Genomic DNA, 18,012 nt, shown 5'->3' with positions numbered 1-18,012 from the left:
TCACAAGCACCATGTTACGTTCACACCAATGTTTGCTGATGCAGACACTTTCCCAAATCTGAGAACCCCAGAAGCAACACAATGGTACTGAGGTCTTCACCGTCTCCAGAGGGCGTGAGTGCTGTAAGGCCATGTATGGGCGCACGTGTATGCCTGTGCACATGTACGCAGTGTCACATGACCGGTCAAGCACAGACACCCTGAAATGCCACTCCTGCCCTCCTAATCCAGTGTTTTACTAGAATGTTCCCAGCAAGTGGACGCTGACCAGAGCACTAAAGCCAGCAGTTGTGTAATTGCTCTTCCTGGTGATGCTCTGACTGCCCGATTGCCTTCCAGGAAGGGAAACTCCCAGCATGTGTAGGTGTGCAATGACACACAAAGAGGATAGCGCCGCTAATGCTAAACGGACACGCCGGTCACCACGGCATGGGGGGAGCAGGCTGTGATGTGACAGGGAGCGGGATGACTACACAGCGGCAGGGGCGGAACGTACCACAGAGACATGACGGGGGAAGAAAGGGGCTAGCTCTCCACACCAGATACCGCAGCCGAGGGGCGGGAGGGCCCTCTATTGGCCAGCTGGGGAAGTGCCCGATTTCTCCAAGATTGGATTTTCATTTTTGGGAAATTTGAGCCTTTTTTGGGGTCCGTTTGCCCCCCATTAGTTATTAAAATGCTCAGCCCCCAACCACCCCTTTTTGAGACATGGCGTTTTATGTCATATGAATTGGTAAGAACCCAGGAATCATACCGTTCTACTTCTCCTCACGGACGGCTTCGGAGACAACAAGAAACAGCAGAAAGGCTTAGAGGATGCCACCTGTCTGTGTGGTGGTATTCTTAAATGATCGCACATCACAGATGATTGAATGGAATCTTTTTTTGTTTGTTTGTTTTTTTCTCTCCAATTTACAAGAATCGGGGGTTCCTGCAGACTAGGCAGCTACATTGGGGACAACAATCCTCCTTCTTCCTACAGTTCCAGCTGTCCATCAGAGATATTACAGAATCCATCAGTGACATCACCGTGTGATAGACTCCTCCCACTTGGCCTGTTTCAAGATCGGTATGTGTGAACGCTGGGAATAGCCCTCAGACACGCAAGGAAAACTAGACAGAGGGATCACTTTTATTGGGAAAGAACATTCCAAGTTAGTGCAAGAGTACGGCAGAATTACACAGAAGTCAGGGAGCACTGGAGTCAAGTTCAAACGGGGTTAAGTGATGAAACAGGGAGCGAAAAAGAGGACTAAAACATCCATCCATATTTTTTAAGGCAGCATTTTCAGAAGAAAGGAGTGTTTTAAAAGAAGATGAAACAGGAAATGAAAGTGAACGTGGACACAGGCACATTATCATAACCAGTTTCCCATTTTCATGGGAAATCTCTTATGGTTCATGACGCCGTCATGACAATGGGATTAAATAGTCCCCGTAAGCCCATAAACGGCACGCCTGAAAGCGAATGGAAAAGATGCAGACTCTGACACCGAACTCTCCAGCGACGAGTTCACCGTCTGATCCAAGGCGGATCAGCGTGCTAGCGCTAGAGGTGCGAGAAGGAGCTGACCCACCCCGCAGATGGTCTGGTCCATGGACGTTACCTGATACGTCTCCTGGAGAGGTGCCTGTCCGCCCAATGTTGGTGAGCAGATGGTCAATGTTTGGCACAGGCTGACACTCAACCGTGTTCTCCTGCTGGACTGCGGTCTGGGAGGGGCCGGGGGGGGGGGGGGGGGGGAGGGTTGGGGTTGGGTGAGCCATGGTAGGAAAACCGAACCATTGATCTTTAGTCACTTGCCTTGACGGGCCCTTGATATCCGGACAAGGGGTCATTTATGTCACCAAAAGAGTCGCGTTATACACCCTCAAAGTAGCAATTATGCTAACTATGCAGCATTTAACCCCACCCCTGTTCTCGACACCGCCCCCCCCCGACCACTCATCGATACACACCATTGGCTCCTCATTCCCGTCTTCTGTGAAAAACCAATCATACTGAAAGAGAAACGGAGGGAGAGAGTTGGAATCGATGCAGTGGGCGCATGGAGCAGACGAACAGTGAGTGGGGTGCAGCCGCGGCGCTCACATGCTGGATGAGGGTCTCCACGATTTTATACTGGTCGGGCATGTGCGTGACCATGTGCGTCATGTTGTCCTCTGAGGAGCGGACCAGTGTTGGGCCGAACACAATGGCCAGGTTTCGTGGCTCCATCTACAAGACAGGAGAGCGGGGCGCGGTTCAGTCAGTCAGCGGTGAAGCCCGGAAAAGCGAGACACCTGCGATTCACGTCAGGTCGCTTTGCCATCACAATTAACTGCCTGCATGTTGGAGAGCCCCACAAGAAGCCCCAAAGCCAGCCCTATGCAGAGCCCTATGGAGGGCCCCAAAGAGGGCCTCTCACAGAGCTCCACTGAGGGCCCCATAGGGAGCCCCAAAGCCAGCCCTACGCAGAGCCCTATGGAGGGCCCCAAAGAGGACCTCTCACAGAGCTCCACGGAGGACCCCATAGCCAGCCCTCTGCAGAGCCATATGGAGGGCCCCAAAGAGGGCCTCTCACAGAGCTCCACTGAGGGCCCCATAGGGAGCCCCAAAGCCAGCCCTACGCAGAGCCCTATGGAGGGCCCCAAAGAGGACCTCTCACAGAGCTCCACGGAGGGCCCCATAGGGAGCCCCACAGCCAGCCCTATGCAGAGCCCTATGGAGGGCCCCAAATGTACTCCTTTACCTTGTTTTTTTCAGAGTTCTCTGCCACTGTTTTGAGATGCGCGGAGAGGAACTTGAGTGTTTCATAGTGATGGCTTGGCAGTTCGTGGAGCTGCAATAATGGACAATTATTTGTTAAAAATAGTCAAATCTGAGCATCTCCAGAGAGGGGCCCTCGGAGAGTGTAAACTCACCAGCCTCTTCAGCGTTTTTAACCTTTCCGTTGCATCCTCCAATCTGTTGGCATCAATAAAATCTCCGTATTTTTCTGTAATGCCGAAGGCAGACCAGTCATTAGCCACATCTCTGCTGAAACCACCAGCGACTTCCACTTCTCACTCTGGCCACTAAGTGGCGCATCATCGGCATTTTGCTACGTCCAGGAGAAAGCTGCAGCCACACTTCATTTAAACACGCCGAAAAGATTAAACCATGAACATAAACAACACCAAAGGCTGTCACCAAACACCTCCCCATGAAATGGACTCATTCCAAGTGGAAATACTTGTATTAAACCAGAATTTGAAGTAGATCTTTATATTAAAAGTTCAGGAACTATAATATTGTGCAGTATTATATTCATCCTGCAAAACCAGAAGATCACCACTATCTGATAATAAAGGAGATTCTCTAGGGCCCTCACCATTAGTAAACAATGGCTCTGGAAGCTTCCGGAAGAAGGATTTGAGCAAGCTGCTGATCACATTGAGGTCCTTCCATTTCTGCATGAGAGAGAGGGGGAGAGGGGTTTGAATGAGGGCTCCCATGACAGGCGGGGGCCGGGCACCACAACAACGGTGCAATTGTGAGCAGCACGCACGTCGTCCTGGATGTCGATGTCATCCAGGCCCTTGTTGTTCAGCTCCTCCTGCAAGCTGGAGATGGCGGCGTTGTTGCCCGGCACACGGTAGATGCCCGTGTACTCCAGCCCCCGCTCTTCCACCAGCTTGCAGCACACCTCCACGATGAGGGGCACAAACTGCGGGGAAGGGGGAGAGGTGGAGGGACAACTTGTAGCCTGGACACAGCTCTATGCTGCATGTGCGTGTTTCCATGCGTGTGCAGCCTTACTGGGTTGGTTTGGGCTGGGGGACAGTCATCCAAGCGCACGCCGAACGTGAGTCCCTGGGAAATCTTCTTCTCAAACGGCTTCCGGATCAGACCGGGGATGCCCTTCCGCCGTGTGCTCTTGTCCTTGGGCGGACTGTTGTCATCTGGGAGGAGCGTGTACACACAGCATGAGGGGAGTTTATATATCCTTGTCATTGCGGGGACTTCGTTTATTTCCATGGGCATAACACTAAACCAAACCCTGACAGCTTTACCCCTACCCTGCCCTACCTTTAATCATAAGTAAGCAAATAAAATACAAGACTTCTGGCATTTAGTCTTTGGAATGTATTCATAAATTTTTATAAAATTGAAATTCCCCTTGAGGAGACCAAAAAAAATGTCCGCATATGGTCAAAATGACATTTTTTTTGGGTCCCCACAATGTAATATATATACACACACACACACACACACACACGCACACACACGCACACGCGTCGCACACTCGCATGGGGTCCCACCCTTGTGCAAGGCCTTTCTCTCCGCGTCCTGCTTTGGAGAGTGCGGGCTGGATGCCTTGGGCTCCCCTTTACCCCCCAGGAAGTTCTGAATGAGGGACTGTCGGGGGGGCTTGGGTGATGGCTCAGTCTTTGTGCTGGGGGGGCTGTGAGAGACACAGAGGCATTGGAATGCTGTATTACTGCACTCCATTGGCAGCAGGTCTTGCTGCATGGGCCGGGTCTGCCTACCTCATCAGGTTGTTATATTCCCTGATCCGTCGGCTGATCAGGTCTCGGCTCGTGACACCTTCGTTCTGAAAGCAGACACACATAGTTAGTACTGCCAGAGTACCGCAAGCACAGGACGGTACCAGGACCCAAACCGGCATAGATACAGTGAGTGGGGATGCTGCCGATCAACAGCTACCCACAGAAATGAACAATTATGGCAGCCGAGTGGAGCTCCGTCTCTCTGGAGCCACATCTACAGCGAGATGTCTGTGCAGCTTCCACACGGCACAACTGTGACTGTGATCAGGAGATCCCCAATGGGAGGGGCTCCCACACCTTCTGAATGACTGCGGACCAGCTTATGTTGCAATTTGGGGTGAAGGACTGCAGATTTAAAGAGTTTAGCCATTTCCATATATTTTTTGAAACTGTGACAAGAATGCAAGAACGCCAAGGGTCCTAAAAAAAAAAAAAGCATGGCTTGAAATCATATAGTTTATTTGCTGAAATTAATTGTGGTGGTATATAACTCATATTTTATAGCCCCAAAATGAAGACTGAGTAACCTACTTAGGAGAGGAACCCAGGAAGTGGTTTCAATCCTTTATCAGGCAGAAATCTCCAGAACATTTGCCTCCTAGTCGATAATCGGGATAGGAACACCTAATGGCGCTTTTCCATTGCCACGTGGAACTGAGCCGTATGGCGAATTAGCAGTTTTCCACTGCAAAGTATGCGTGTCATACCCAATCTGTATTAGTGTTGACACGGTCCTGCTGGTAAAGCGTGACCAAATGGAGCTGGTTGGAAAACTGAAGTGAGCTGGAACCGCGTGTGACTGGTCTCTCTTTGTGGTATCAGTCGAGTACAGGTTGGTTCATGTACGCAAGTGGAAAAGCGGCATTACTATTACGGAGGAGACCCAAATAAGACATCCCTTCACTTCGTCATTGCAGAGGCCCGTCCCATTAGCCCTGCCCACCTCCTCATCCAGGTTGCTGTTCTGCTGTATCACCCGGATCCAGGACAGCATGTCTTCCCGGTCCTCCGCCTGGAAGAGGTACTCGCAGTCCGAGGTTGTCAGCCGCAGCACGTTCTTGCGCTTGGTGTCGCTGTATGAGATGTCGATCAGGCAGGCCTTGATGCTGATTGGCTGCGGCTCGTCCTCTGATTGGGAGTTGGCATGGGCCAGCCCCTCCTTCCTGTCCTTGTATAGGCAGAGGGAGTGGCCCCGTAGCACTGCGTACATCTGTTTCCATGGCCGCATGCCGCCGCCTACTCGCTGAAAAACATAACGACCGACAGGCAATATTTGTTATTTAATGGCCATATTTGGCAAACATCTAGCAAATCATCTGTCCTTTGAAAATTACACAGGAAGGGTTCAATATATACTGATTTTTTATTATAATCTTTTGTATTTTTTCATTCACTTTTTTAACCAGAAAATGATGGAGTTGGACGTTTAGGACAGCTGATAGAAAGAAGGTATTGGATGTGACATATCCCAGCATGCAGCTGGGGTGGCATAGTCTGCTTTCTTCATCTGTAAAAGAAAAGCAAACCTGGCCCCTGGTTTTATGCTCTGGTTATCCAAACCACACCCACCCACCAATGCTTAGGTCCCCCTTTAACCCATAAGTCTAACTTTACAGAAATTTAATTTTGGAACATTTCTTCATAAGTCCAAGACATGGAACAGAGAGAGAGGGAGAGAGAGTTAGGGGTTTCTCGTCCGAGTCCCGGCCTCACATGTGCACAGGCATGGTGACAAAGTCCTATTTTCAGTTTTTAAAGAGAAGCTGTGATTTTTTTTTTCTTCTCCAGGCTGAAAAGGAGCAGCACAGAGCTACACTGAACATAAACAAGCACGCAAACCACCCAGTGGCCGGCTGGGAGACTCATTTCCTGGCGCTATGGCTCATTACAGTCTGAAAGTTTGGGCCAAGGGGGTGGAGGCGGGCGGAACAGAGTGATCTCCGAAGACGGCTACGCCGCTCACGCTCTCCTCTGCTGCGAGGACCTATGTCTGCTCATCTCCGAACCCCAGACCAACCAAGGAGGTTTGTTAGCAGACGAGCTACACCTAAAAGGCAGAGCAAAATGACGGCAGGGCTCCATTGTGCACGACCGCGAATAATCATCACTTACTGAGAAACAGGGTTCCAGGCACATAGTCATTGACTGTTACCTGATGTTAACTTCTAGTCATTGGCTGTCTGATTATAATACACGCAGCCTGGTTGTGGATCTCTTTAAAAGGCTACACGTCGGGGGGTGGGGGGTCTGACCATTGATTAAAATATTCCTTCTTTATTACTATGTAATATGGGGGAAGAAAAACAGCACATAGCGGATGCGGGTCCAAAGAGAGAGAAACTCTCCATTCAATACGCTGTCGGCTGATTATCTGTAAACACAAAACTTCACTTACAGTACATTTAGCACAGACTACCTTAAATCCAACAAGTTATAAAGCTAAGCAAGAAATCCTGCTTTGTGATGCAGGCCCCAGGTTGTATTTTCCTGGTTTTGACTGTCAGAGCTATAGACCAATAAAGAGCTGAGACCCTCCTTCCTAGTTCTGAGTAAACGGCGCCATGTTTGTAGTCCCCAAGGGGCTTCACTGAGGGCAAAATATCAGCATGGGCCAGTTGCAAAATAAGGCTTCCCTGACAAAAGTGCTTATATCACACAAACAAAATATCACACAAACAAAATATCAATACATATTTATCCTGGAGACAGAATTCAGCCATACCCAATTGGGTAAGTCCTAAATATTCACTGCTAATCACTCTACTCCGACAGATGGGACTTCAGTGTTAAAACAGGTTTCAGTTTAGTGTTATGGAATTAAACTTTGGAGTTAGTGTGTGTGTATACATATATAGTGAGGAAATTGCAATATTTAGGAGCTGAAAATAAACTATATAGACAAAGAGAACTTACCTACCAGCATAGTCTGTCAAAGAAGTGGGTCGTGTTGCCATGAGTTGTGCCAACAGACGCGAAGCAGTGTCGACAGGTCACTTGCTATTGCTCAATATTGTCTCTACAGAATACTAAATATTTCCATGTCTGTTCGTGACCAGTTCTTGCTAATTTATCTACTTTTTGCTTTTTTTTTTTTTTTTTTTTAAATTCCACCAAAACTTGCCACACAGTCTATGAGTGAAGCCAACACAAAGGACGAGAATGTTTATGGCCGTCTCAGAACAAAAGCAGTGACGGTAAGAGATGTTTTTTTTTTTATAAACATATACTAGTTAATGCTGAAAAGAAACCATCATTAAAATGTCAAAGCTTACCAAGTTTTGTTTCCAATGACTGAATAAAAATGTTTCAGCGCAACTTATTGATGGTTTGAACCCAAAAGACTTTCGTGGTCCATGTGCATGAAATGCCATTTCGATATTAACATTATATATTGTGCAAGCCTGTTGACGGCAGTATAGTGGCGCCGTGTGTGGAGTTTGTGTTCATCCTGTGTGTTTGTGGCTTTTTGGCAGATCCACTGGTTTCCAAAATTTAAGTGGAGTGCCTAAACTGAGTGTGAACGCTGCAGCAGTTAGTTGGTTCCTACATTGCAGCAATTGCAATGTATATATTATGTGATATTATATTATATCATACATAAATGATTACTTTAGGAATCATCAGATTAATTGGTAGATTACTCAATTACTAATATAAATTGTCTTCGTTTTTAATTGCACTTTAACCTTATAACTTATTACGGCATATCGCACATCTGTAAATCTGTTTCAAATCCGTATTATTCAAAGTTCTATTTTAATATTTTATTTATTTCTCCTGTCTATTTCCTTTCATATCCTTTGTAACAGTTGCACAGTCAAAAGAGTGGTTCAGGATACATTTCACTGCATGTTGTACCTGTAAGACTATGCATGTGACAATTAAAGAATCTTGAATCTTGAAATTGACAGTGACAGCCCCTCAAAACACCATTCAAGTCTAACAAGCTCAAAGCATTCACAGCTGTCTCTTGGGCTTTACACATTCCTGTTCCGGAAAAAGAGAGAGATGCTTATCTATTCGCTTTGTGTACAACCTAAATGCCGCTTAGCTGGCAGGAAAGACACTTTAGGTAAATTTAGAGTTTGTGATTCCTTGTAAACAATGCACTACTTTAAATTGTGTTAAAGGTATTTATTATTCTCTATCCTGTAAAAGAAGAGATTTGTGCATTTTAAAAATCAAATGTGCATGAGCGAGAAAGAAGAATGCGAAAAATAATTCAATTCGTCCATGGAGAGCAAGCTTATTGTTGCGGCTGTAGGATTTAACGGGCGTCATGGTGTCATGCAGCAGCTCTTGGTTTTAACTCGTCGTAGTGACGCGGTTGTTAGTGTGTGTCGCACCTGTTGGGTTTAACCAGGGCTGCTAACTCTCACACATCTAATGTGACACTTTCAGATTCTCACACATATGCAAGAAATCTTATGGCAAATCTATATTATTCCATTATAAACTAAAATTAGCTAATTAAAACCCTTGGAGTAGTTTGCAAACCCTACAGACTATTTAAGAAGTAATAAGACTGTTACATACATGTAAATGCCTGTGCATGTGTGACCAGACTTGTTTCGAATTGAAAATCTCACTCCAGCCTGCTGACCAAGGTTGGCAACCCTGATTAAGCACATGTTGAGGCGTTGCGTCTACAGCAGGGTTATTCAACTCACGGTCCTCGAGGTCCGAGTACTGCTGGTTTTCCAGCCTTCCTTTACCTGTCAGTCAAGTGTGAAGCCTCTGACCAATCAGAATCAGTAATTATTAAACAACTACCTGGGGGGAACTGAAAACACGGCCTGGATTTGGAATCGAGGTTACAGAGTTGAAGAACCCTGGTCTACAGGGTTCAGCATGCTTCATAGTTGCGTCAATTAGCATGCGTCAGAGCAACAAAGTTGCGAGTGTTTTGCAAGTGTCAGAGCATGGTGACTGGAAGGTTTAGTGTGTTTTGTTTTCTAGGACGCCAGACTGCTGTTCAAACTCATTCACCTGAGCACACAGGATCCTGCTTAACACAGCCAGGATCTGTAATGTAATCTTTCCTGGGTCTTACTCAATGCCCCCTTACTGGGAAAACAACTGAAGCCGAACCACATCTGAACGATATCTGAAGGGGGTATTTTCTGCTGGTGGGAAGGTATTCACAGCTATTAGTCATGTGTTTTTTTTTTTTGGGCTGACCTCAGACAACCAAAAACTTCACTATCTATGAGCGAACAAAACATTCAAGGGATATGGGGGGGGGGGGGGGGTTTTGGTGGGCAGACGGGAGGAGGGCTGGCGTGGTGGGGGGGGGGGGTCTGCAGTCCTACCTTGCTCTTGTCAGTGCTGAGTTGCCGGAAGTGAAGGAGACCCTCCTTCGTGGCATCGCTGAAGACTTCGGAGGTGGAATCTCTCTGGGATCCGGAATCATCCGAGGACCTGTCTGTCATCTAAACAGTCATGCGAGTACTTTGAGAAAAAGCTCTCTCAGAATCGTTTACTTCAGAAGTAAAACTGTTTATTCATCGCCAAGTACCTTTACATACGAGGAATTTACATTGCAAAACAATCAAGACAATCAATAACAAATTGAATCAATTATATTCTCCTCCTATCTGGCACTCTTAGCTTAGATCAAAAGAAGAGATTCTGAAACCCAACATTGGCATATGGTTTGATCTGTGAGGATAACCAAGGTTGATACTCACCTTCCTTAGAGCCCTTAGCCCCGCAATGCTCTTAAGGGACGAGCCCCTATAAACGGGGACATTAAAGCATTAAAAACTCCTGGCATTACTCTCAGCTTGAAAATTAGGCATTCCGGGGAGGGTGGGGACCAACCTTCCTTCCTCTTTGTAGTTATCCAGCCCTTCATCGCAGGACTTGGAGCGCTCAGTCTTGGCGTCACAGTCCGACTCCAAAATGGTGAGGCGGAGGGAATCTTCAGAAGAAGTGGAACGGACAGGCGAGAAAGAGGTCAGAGAGCTACGGTCATCTGGTCACGAAGATGACATGAAAACAACTAACACTAGTAGTCTCCTTGCTGTTGCTGAAGGATATGTCAAGATCATTGAGGAAAGGCGCTATATACACCACAGTGTTTAATGTAATACAGCCAGCTGAGCATTAAGGGTGAAGGTGATTAACTCGAGCTGCAGTCTTTGTTGTTAGGTCACATTAGGATGATTGTTGACCAATATCACTAGCTAATAGCTAAGCGCTACAAAGACAGGATAGATTGTATCTTATCTTGATGGATTACGTGCAATTTTTAAGTTTCTTCTAGACATTCAGCTATGTGGCTCTCACAAGACAGTAAGCACCAAAACAAGACAAAAGCACCATGACTGGCATCAAAATCCTTCAGGCTTCACCTTGGTCATGTGACAGCTGCCGGCGAATGACAGGGGTCGGGGAGGTGGGGCTAGGGGGGACCATAGTGATGGTTGGCGTCACAGATATGACGGCCGAGGCTGGAATGTGCAGTGCATCATGGTCGGCGCTCGGGCTGGACGGCTCGTCTGGAAATGAACGACGGGCATGAGTAAACCAGCGAGAACAGAGTGAGGAATGGCTCCTCCCAGAGGTTCAGGGGTCATGCAACCCGTTATGGGAAGAGCGCAGGTCTGACCATGGTCCTAAAATTCATTCTGCTTTTAAGCAAAAAAACCACAGTTACAATGAAAAACAGAAAAACTGTTAAAATTATCAACCAACTCGATTTTGAGAGGTGATGAATGAATTCTGTGAGCGAATGCTTGCATCAGTGGGTTAAAGAAACATGTGTGACTGGTGAAAGGCTCATTGCAGTGTCATTAAATATACCATAGCTGACTTCCTGAAGACACCACGCAATCATCTTAATCTTTAAGCACTGGGCCAGCATGTAATGTTTTACTGGACGATACAGAACAGAGACCTTCAGCATGGAGCAAATACTGGGAGATGATCAGCCAACCGGCAGTGAGGCAGAAGGACGGCTGGATCACATGGACACAGAAGATGATGTGACCTCACTCACTGCATCACCACATCTGACCACAGCACGAGCAAAGCCTGGGAAAGTGACTCACCGTAACAGAAAAGCAAACACTATGCAGCTGGCTCACGGCACGATCCCAGACACTAAACAGAAACGTCCGGAGCAATTCTGAGATGAGTGTCGTGTCAGCGTTGCAGACGGGGGGGGGGGGGGGGGGGGAGCGGACATATGGCTGAAAGCTAGAAGCCACTCCCCTGAAAAACAGCCACACGTTACACTGTCCCACTAATTTAGGGCCAAGTTACTCAAGAAAATGAACTGACACTCAAGCCGAGTGCTGCTGAGGACGGAGAGCAGCTGCACCACAGAGAATTTATATTTATACCAAGCAAGAATACAAAAAATAATCAGATCACTGCTTTACATTATGAGGCAGCCAGCCCTGACTGCTCGAGCATGGATTAGCGGGAAGAAATGGATGAAGCCTGTTGGAAAACAGAAACGAACTAGGGTCACTAGGAAAACATGGCGTCATATTATTGTCGGAATACCAGGGATGCAATGGCAGTTTCCAGAAAATATATCTCAACCTAGGGGAAACCTTGAAAATGATGTCTAAGTCACCCGGCAACAAGGATGCGGCAATCAAAGCCAGGCAGCATACATTTTTCCGCGTTTTGTCGACAGTCCCCGCCCCCCGCAAACACGAGTGCCATCGGAGACGGAATGAGAAGCCTCACCCACCAGAGACCACCTCCACGGGCTGGTACAGGCCCTCACAGTCAGGGCAGACTGGACAGCGGGTGGCTCCACTAAGCCAGGCGGCTGGACCGGACCACCACAGCCACGCCGGGCCGGCGGCCACCAGCGGACGCAGCCTCTCTGCCAGCAGAATGGCCTCCATGACTCCAGGAGTGGCAACGGAACCCTCCGGAAAGCAAGACTCGGCGGATTATTCTGACCTCATCCAGAAGGGGGGGTGGTATCTCGGTCAAACGAACCCATTGATGCCGGGTTTGCCGGAGCAAACAGAAGCCTGTTTACTCCCCCCCCCTCCACATGGATGCCGTGCTTGTAGCCCAGAGCGACACCACCATTCTTCTCCACCAACGGAAACAGACTGCGTTGGGGGGGAGGGGTCTGATTGGACACTTGACTCTGCTGAAGATTCATGCATGGAGAGTCTCTCAATATAACAGGGGTGCCCCAGTGATGAACTACAAGGGGGGGGATTCCACTAGCATCCAGGAACGACACGCCCCCCCCCCCCCCCCCATTCTTAATGTTGAAAAGAATAACTGACTCCAAAAAAACTCCAAACTCATAGCCTGCTCCCTTTAAGGGCTCAATGCCCCCCGGAGGCGTCGGGTAGGACCGCCCATAAACAGGGAGAGAGCCCCCCCACACACAGTTACAGGCTGGCAGGAAGGGGCACGAGAAAAAGGGGGAATGTGGGACGGAGTGTTATAAGGGTGACACTTCGAAGGACACCACAGACGACAAGACTCCAGCTGCGTCCTACTTAAAATGCCAGCCCTAAAAACGTAACATTGCAGGTTTGGTGGGGGGTGGGGGGGGCACAATTCACATGTACTGTTATTAAACAGCAGTGCTTTAATGCATATATTTATATGTTTCACATATCACAAATTTAAGTAGCAGATTTAAAGTTATTATATATTAATAAGCAACTTAACAGAGACACAAGTGAGCAGCATTACAGTTAAACCTGACAGACACGCCCGGGTAAGACAATTCAGAGAGTGGGGGGTGGGGTGGGGGGGTCGTTCTGGGGTGAGTCAGCGTCTAGACGTGAGGTGACTCGCTGCACCAGATGCCAGACACATGCAGCGCCCCCGCCCCCCCACTCCCAGTCATCGGTGAAGATATGGGGGGATGGCAAATACCTGAGACGCTAACGGGAAACAGGCGCCGGGCGAACGGAGCGCCTGGCGCAGACGTCACTTCACTGGGTCGCTCCAGGCGCGGAAAGATACCATCTGCACTCCCTGACTTTGGTGAACCCGTCTTTCTACCCCCCTATCCATTTAGGCCAGGTCACATGACTGAGGCCAGGTCACATGACTGAGGCCAGGTCACATGACTGAGGCCAGGTCACATGACTGAGGCCAGGTCACATGACTGAGGCCAGGTCACATGAATAAGTCCGGTTACCCTGTTTCCACACCTGTGATGCTCTTCTTCACAGGCAGGAGGACTCATGCAGGTACAAATCTGCTCTGGTGTTCATCTGCCGGGCATGCTGATTTACATCAGAATGTCAGGGAAAGAGTCTGAATGTGCACGTCGACACAGTGAGGGAAAATTGGGATTCACAAGAGGAAGAGTAAAAATTGAAGTGCGACATTGCAGCAACCTCCATGATGCGATGTAGAAGCACTATGACATCAAGCCAATGAAGCCTCGGGTAACAAAAAAAAATGACTGGTTCAGCGAGATAACCAATCAGATTGTAGAGAAAGTGGGTCCAAGCAACTAGAGGAGGTGGGGCCAAGACATCTGATTGGTTGGTCCCGCCTTCTCTGGTTGTTTGTCATTCTACCCTCAAAACACTATTGTATAAGTAAAACTCCCATGAGCTTCCATTACCCAGAATGCCACAAATTTTATGGAGTCTCTACTCCGTCACACCTGACTTTTGCTAGCTATACCCTGCCCACCCTGTCACTCTCCTTCCAGGTAGCTATTTCCCACCCTCACCCGAGGAGCACTTGTTGCGCACACGGCTGCCATGGCAACACATTAACAAGATCCTACCTATGAAGGGAATGGAGTCCAGGGAGTCGCCCAGGTTACTGGAGTTGGAGGCTTTGCGCTGCCCACCCAGGCGCTTCATGTGAACCTCCCGGCGCGCGTCATTCGGCAGCCAGCAGGTGGCACTGGGAGACAGTTCTGCATCCGGCTCATTCACCGCCAGGATGTAGGATGGGTGCCGAAGTGGATGCAGTCCGCCGGGCGTGGGCTTCTTCCTCAAGACCACGCTGTCTGCCGCCGGGGTCCCCTCCCCTTCCACCGGGCTTTGCCCATTGGCTGCTGGCTGGGGGGCGGGGCCATTACTGGGGGACGCCACCAGTGGGCTTTTGCCCTGCTGTGTAGAGGTCATGGCTGGTACAGAATAAGTACGGGTGCTGGAGGTCAGCTCACGCAGGCTCAGCGCTCTGGTTCGAGCCTCTGACAGGTGACTGGCCAGAGGCAGCACATAACTGCTGGTTGTGGGAGCCTGGGCCAGGGAGGAGCCGGTCAATGGCAGACGGGGGGGCCTGGCAAAGGACAGGGCAAGGGGCGAGTTCCGGAAGCTGGCCGCGCCCAGCCGGCTGTCAGAGCCATACACCGGCGGCGTCCGGTGGGTCGCACCCAAGGACCGCGTTGATGGAGGCTGCCTGCCAGCTGAGGCAGCCTCGCGGAAACGGGGGGGCTTGTCCTCGGGCTCTAACGGGCTGAACCCCTGCCGATCCCGGCCAGAGCTGAACCCCTCCCGACTCAGATAGTCACAGGATCTTGCCCGTGGCTTGGCTGGCCAAGGGGGAGTGGAGGCCAGGGCATCCTGGGAGGCACTGCGGGGCCACTCTTTGCCAAGGCTCGTCCGTTCTGGGCCCCCAAGGCGCTCCTGAGATGCGCTGCGTGGAGGGGCTGGTGTTATGGTGCTCTGGGGGGCCCGGTCATGTGACGTGCTCCTCCGGCGGACCTGGGAGACACTGGAGGCACGTGGCTTATGCTCAGCCCCTGTCTGGGAGGCAGCCCGTAGGCTATCCAGGCGCTCCTGGATGGTGCGACAGCCATACATGTATAAGCGCTTGGTGTCCATGTACTCCTTGTATGTGGTGTAGTTGCGCCAGTCGATGTTCTGATGGGCAGCGGGGGAGGTGGTGGAGGAAGCGGGAGACGAGGGTGAACAATGATTGGATGCCACAGGCGAGGGGTCCATGGATGCCATTGTGGAGGATCGAGGGGTCACCGTGTGCGGGTCGGGGCGGCTTGGGGAGAGTCCAACGGTCCTGCTACCCATAGGAAACACGGAAGGGTCCGATGGCCTGGGGGAGGGGTGCTGCGGCTGTCCGCCAGCAGAGGGCGACACGGCGGGTGATGCAATGGGCCTGGCCATGCCGGGGATGAGCTCTGACACTGCTGGGCTGTACCGGTTCTCCTCTGTCCGGTGACTGGGACCCGCTCGAGGTGCCCGGGTGTCCAAGGGAACCGCAACTGTTCGGACGTTCTCGCTGCACACACACACCACCGTTTGAGACTTGGGGGGTTCTGGGGGCGATGGTGTGACCGGAATCTCCATGCAGTACCCGTGGTCGGGCTGAACGCCCACAGACGCCGCCAGCCATGCCCCTCGAACCCCTTGCCCCAGGGTCCGTGGTGTCTCAGGCGACGGGGACGGCTCAGGGGTTTGGGCCATCCCCAGGGGTATACAGTCTATCCTCGGGTAACATAACGGCGGGGGTTCTGGGATGTTCCGGGCATTCCCACTGTAAGCGTCGTTTCCTTTAAGGTAAGCATCCTGAGAATATGCCTGTCAAGAGGGAATATGGAAGTCAGTGCCGGATCAAATCCCAGAGAAGGACGGGCAGAGCCCGAAAACACTCAGCGAAAAGTGAGAAGGAACACAGAATCAATCAGGGCCAGGGTGGAGGATTCCACAGAAGAGACTGAATGTCATTAGCCATCAATTACCGGTCATGGAAAAAAAAAGAAAAAAAAAAAAACAACAGTATAAACAGCATGCAACACCAGCTTAAATGAAGAGCACAACAGATAGCAAAACATGAAACAGGGGGGATCCAACATTGAACCAACGCAGGGAACAGGGTAGTTGACCACATGACGAGCGCTAACATGCTAACAAATGGCAGGCAGTAGCGAACGCGAAGCAGGGACATTCACCCAGAGTAAAAATAAAATGAAGCCCCCCCCCCCCCCACCACTGAAGAGTACCAGCCCACCTGTCTACTCCGAGTGCAGGAGATACAAGTAGGGGGAGGGGGGGGGGGCTTTCCTCATAACACCTGGCAATTAATGGCAGCTCGGTATTCCAAGCTTGGTGCCCCCCCTCCCCCGCCCCCGCCCCCAATGAGAATCATTCAAGACGGCAAGAAGCGGTCAATTTAAAGCCTGAATAAAAATATAAAATCCACTTCAACGAGGCGGCGAGAAAATCATGAAGATATAGAACGAGGAAAATAATGTTGCATGACGACAGCAGGAGAGCCACAGCTTGGCTTCTCTCTACGGCACTTCACCTATGCCGTCCAATCACGTTCCCCGCTCATGGTGCCCCCCCCCCCCCCGGCCCCACCAAGCTTACGCACTGCTTTTCTATTTGCATCAGTGCCTCGGCTGCATTGCCAAATGCCCATAATTCTAAGACCGGGATGCTTTCCGGAGAGCCTGAGAGGAAGAGCATCGAGTCCGGGGGCTGGGGGGGGCACTACAAGCACAGTTACGATCTGGATCAACCGCAAGCACGCAGGGAACGCATCCCGCAGGCACGGTGCCTGAGGGGGTCACACAAAACAGGCCAGCAAGTGACAGCAACACGGCTTACATAACCGCTCACGGTAAACCCGAGGCAGACGAGCGGCAGTACCGCGGTAATGGGGCGGAACGTGCCGAAAGCGGACACAAGACAGCATGCGATTCCTTCTTCTTACCAGCGCTGTGATATCCCGGGAAATCTGCAGATGGGAGGGCAGAGAGAGGCAGGGCAGACGGCGAGAGGGAGAGAGAGCAGATACGTGAAGAGCGAAGGAGAGCGAGAGGGAGAGAGGGAGAGAGGGAGAGAGAGAGAGAGAGAGAGAGAGAGAGAGAGTAAATAAAGAACAGAGTGGAGGGCTTGCGGAGCTGTCACACGTGAGGAGACGGTGAGAGAGGAAGTGAGCGGGAAGAGCAGCCGCCCACCTCCCAGCATGATTGTGGCCCCCCTGCTCATGGTCACTGTGCTGCCTCTGCCCCCCATTCAGATGACGGAACCAGTGACATAGTCGGTACAACCCCCTTTCTCTCCCCCTCCGCATTGAGACTGTAAGCTGACTGTAGCTGCCCCCCCCCCACCCCCCACCAAGCGATGCCGGTTGATGCTGACTCCCAGGTCCTCTCATGCCTTTCTAAACATCCCACAACCCCACCCCTATCCCCCGACCCAACCCACAGAGCACACCTTGCTCTGCTCCATCAAGCAGTGTCACTGGTTGATGTGTGTGACCCAAGTATGCATCATGAAAATTAGTTGAATAATACAAATCAAAAATTATCACTGGAAGATCTTGTGATCCCAGAGATACCAGGGTTGAGCTGATTTGAACACAAAACCTGCCTCATGCAACTCTGAAGACAGAGTCAGAGAGAGACAGAGAGAGACAGAGACAGACAGATGTAGACAGAGACAGACGAGAGAGAGTGTGACAGACAGAGATAGAATATGGCAAGTCTAACGGTGGGAGAGGCACATGCGGCCAGCCCACCACAGGAAATCCAGACAGCCCCCCCCCAAG

General features: G+C 50.2%; 1 protein-coding gene across 8 annotated transcripts in view; it reads right to left on the bottom strand.

Moving 5' to 3' along the window:
• Positions 1-18,012, bottom strand: part of arhgap21a (Rho GTPase activating protein 21a) — a 60,810-nt gene that overhangs the window by 3,554 nt on the left and 39,244 nt on the right. For 6 of the 8 annotated variants that reach the window (XM_072713189.1, XM_072713194.1, XM_072713184.1 and 3 more), the window contains 17 exons: positions 17,173-17,196; positions 14,276-16,034; positions 10,890-11,036; positions 10,357-10,456; positions 10,224-10,269; positions 9,846-9,965; positions 5,477-5,776; positions 4,513-4,577; positions 4,285-4,427; positions 3,782-3,924; positions 3,531-3,689; positions 3,354-3,432; positions 2,905-2,978; positions 2,733-2,822; positions 2,093-2,218; positions 1,960-2,001; positions 1,608-1,713 (listed from right to left, as the gene is read on the bottom strand). In XM_072713189.1, coding sequence (XP_072569290.1) covers positions 1,608-1,713; positions 1,960-2,001; positions 2,093-2,218; positions 2,733-2,822; positions 2,905-2,978; positions 3,354-3,432; positions 3,531-3,689; positions 3,782-3,924; positions 4,285-4,427; positions 4,513-4,577; positions 5,477-5,776; positions 9,846-9,965; positions 10,224-10,269; positions 10,357-10,456; positions 10,890-11,036; positions 14,276-16,034; positions 17,173-17,196 — 3,523 coding nt within the window. The remainder of the gene's footprint in view (positions 1-1,607; positions 1,714-1,959; positions 2,002-2,092; positions 2,219-2,732; positions 2,823-2,904; positions 2,979-3,353; positions 3,433-3,530; positions 3,690-3,781; positions 3,925-4,284; positions 4,428-4,512; positions 4,578-5,476; positions 5,777-9,845; positions 9,966-10,223; positions 10,270-10,356; positions 10,457-10,889; positions 11,037-14,275; positions 16,035-17,172; positions 17,197-18,012) is intronic. The other 2 variants (XM_023823508.2, XM_023823513.2) reach the window with 1 other exon arrangement.

Source organism: Paramormyrops kingsleyae, chromosome 1, assembly GCF_048594095.1.
Source record: "Paramormyrops kingsleyae isolate MSU_618 chromosome 1, PKINGS_0.4, whole genome shotgun sequence".
In the NCBI taxonomy this organism is placed as follows: domain Eukaryota; kingdom Metazoa; phylum Chordata; class Actinopteri; order Osteoglossiformes; family Mormyridae; genus Paramormyrops; species Paramormyrops kingsleyae.
Note: the sequence above shows the minus strand (reverse complement) of the source record. Positions and strands in the feature narration are given on the sequence as shown.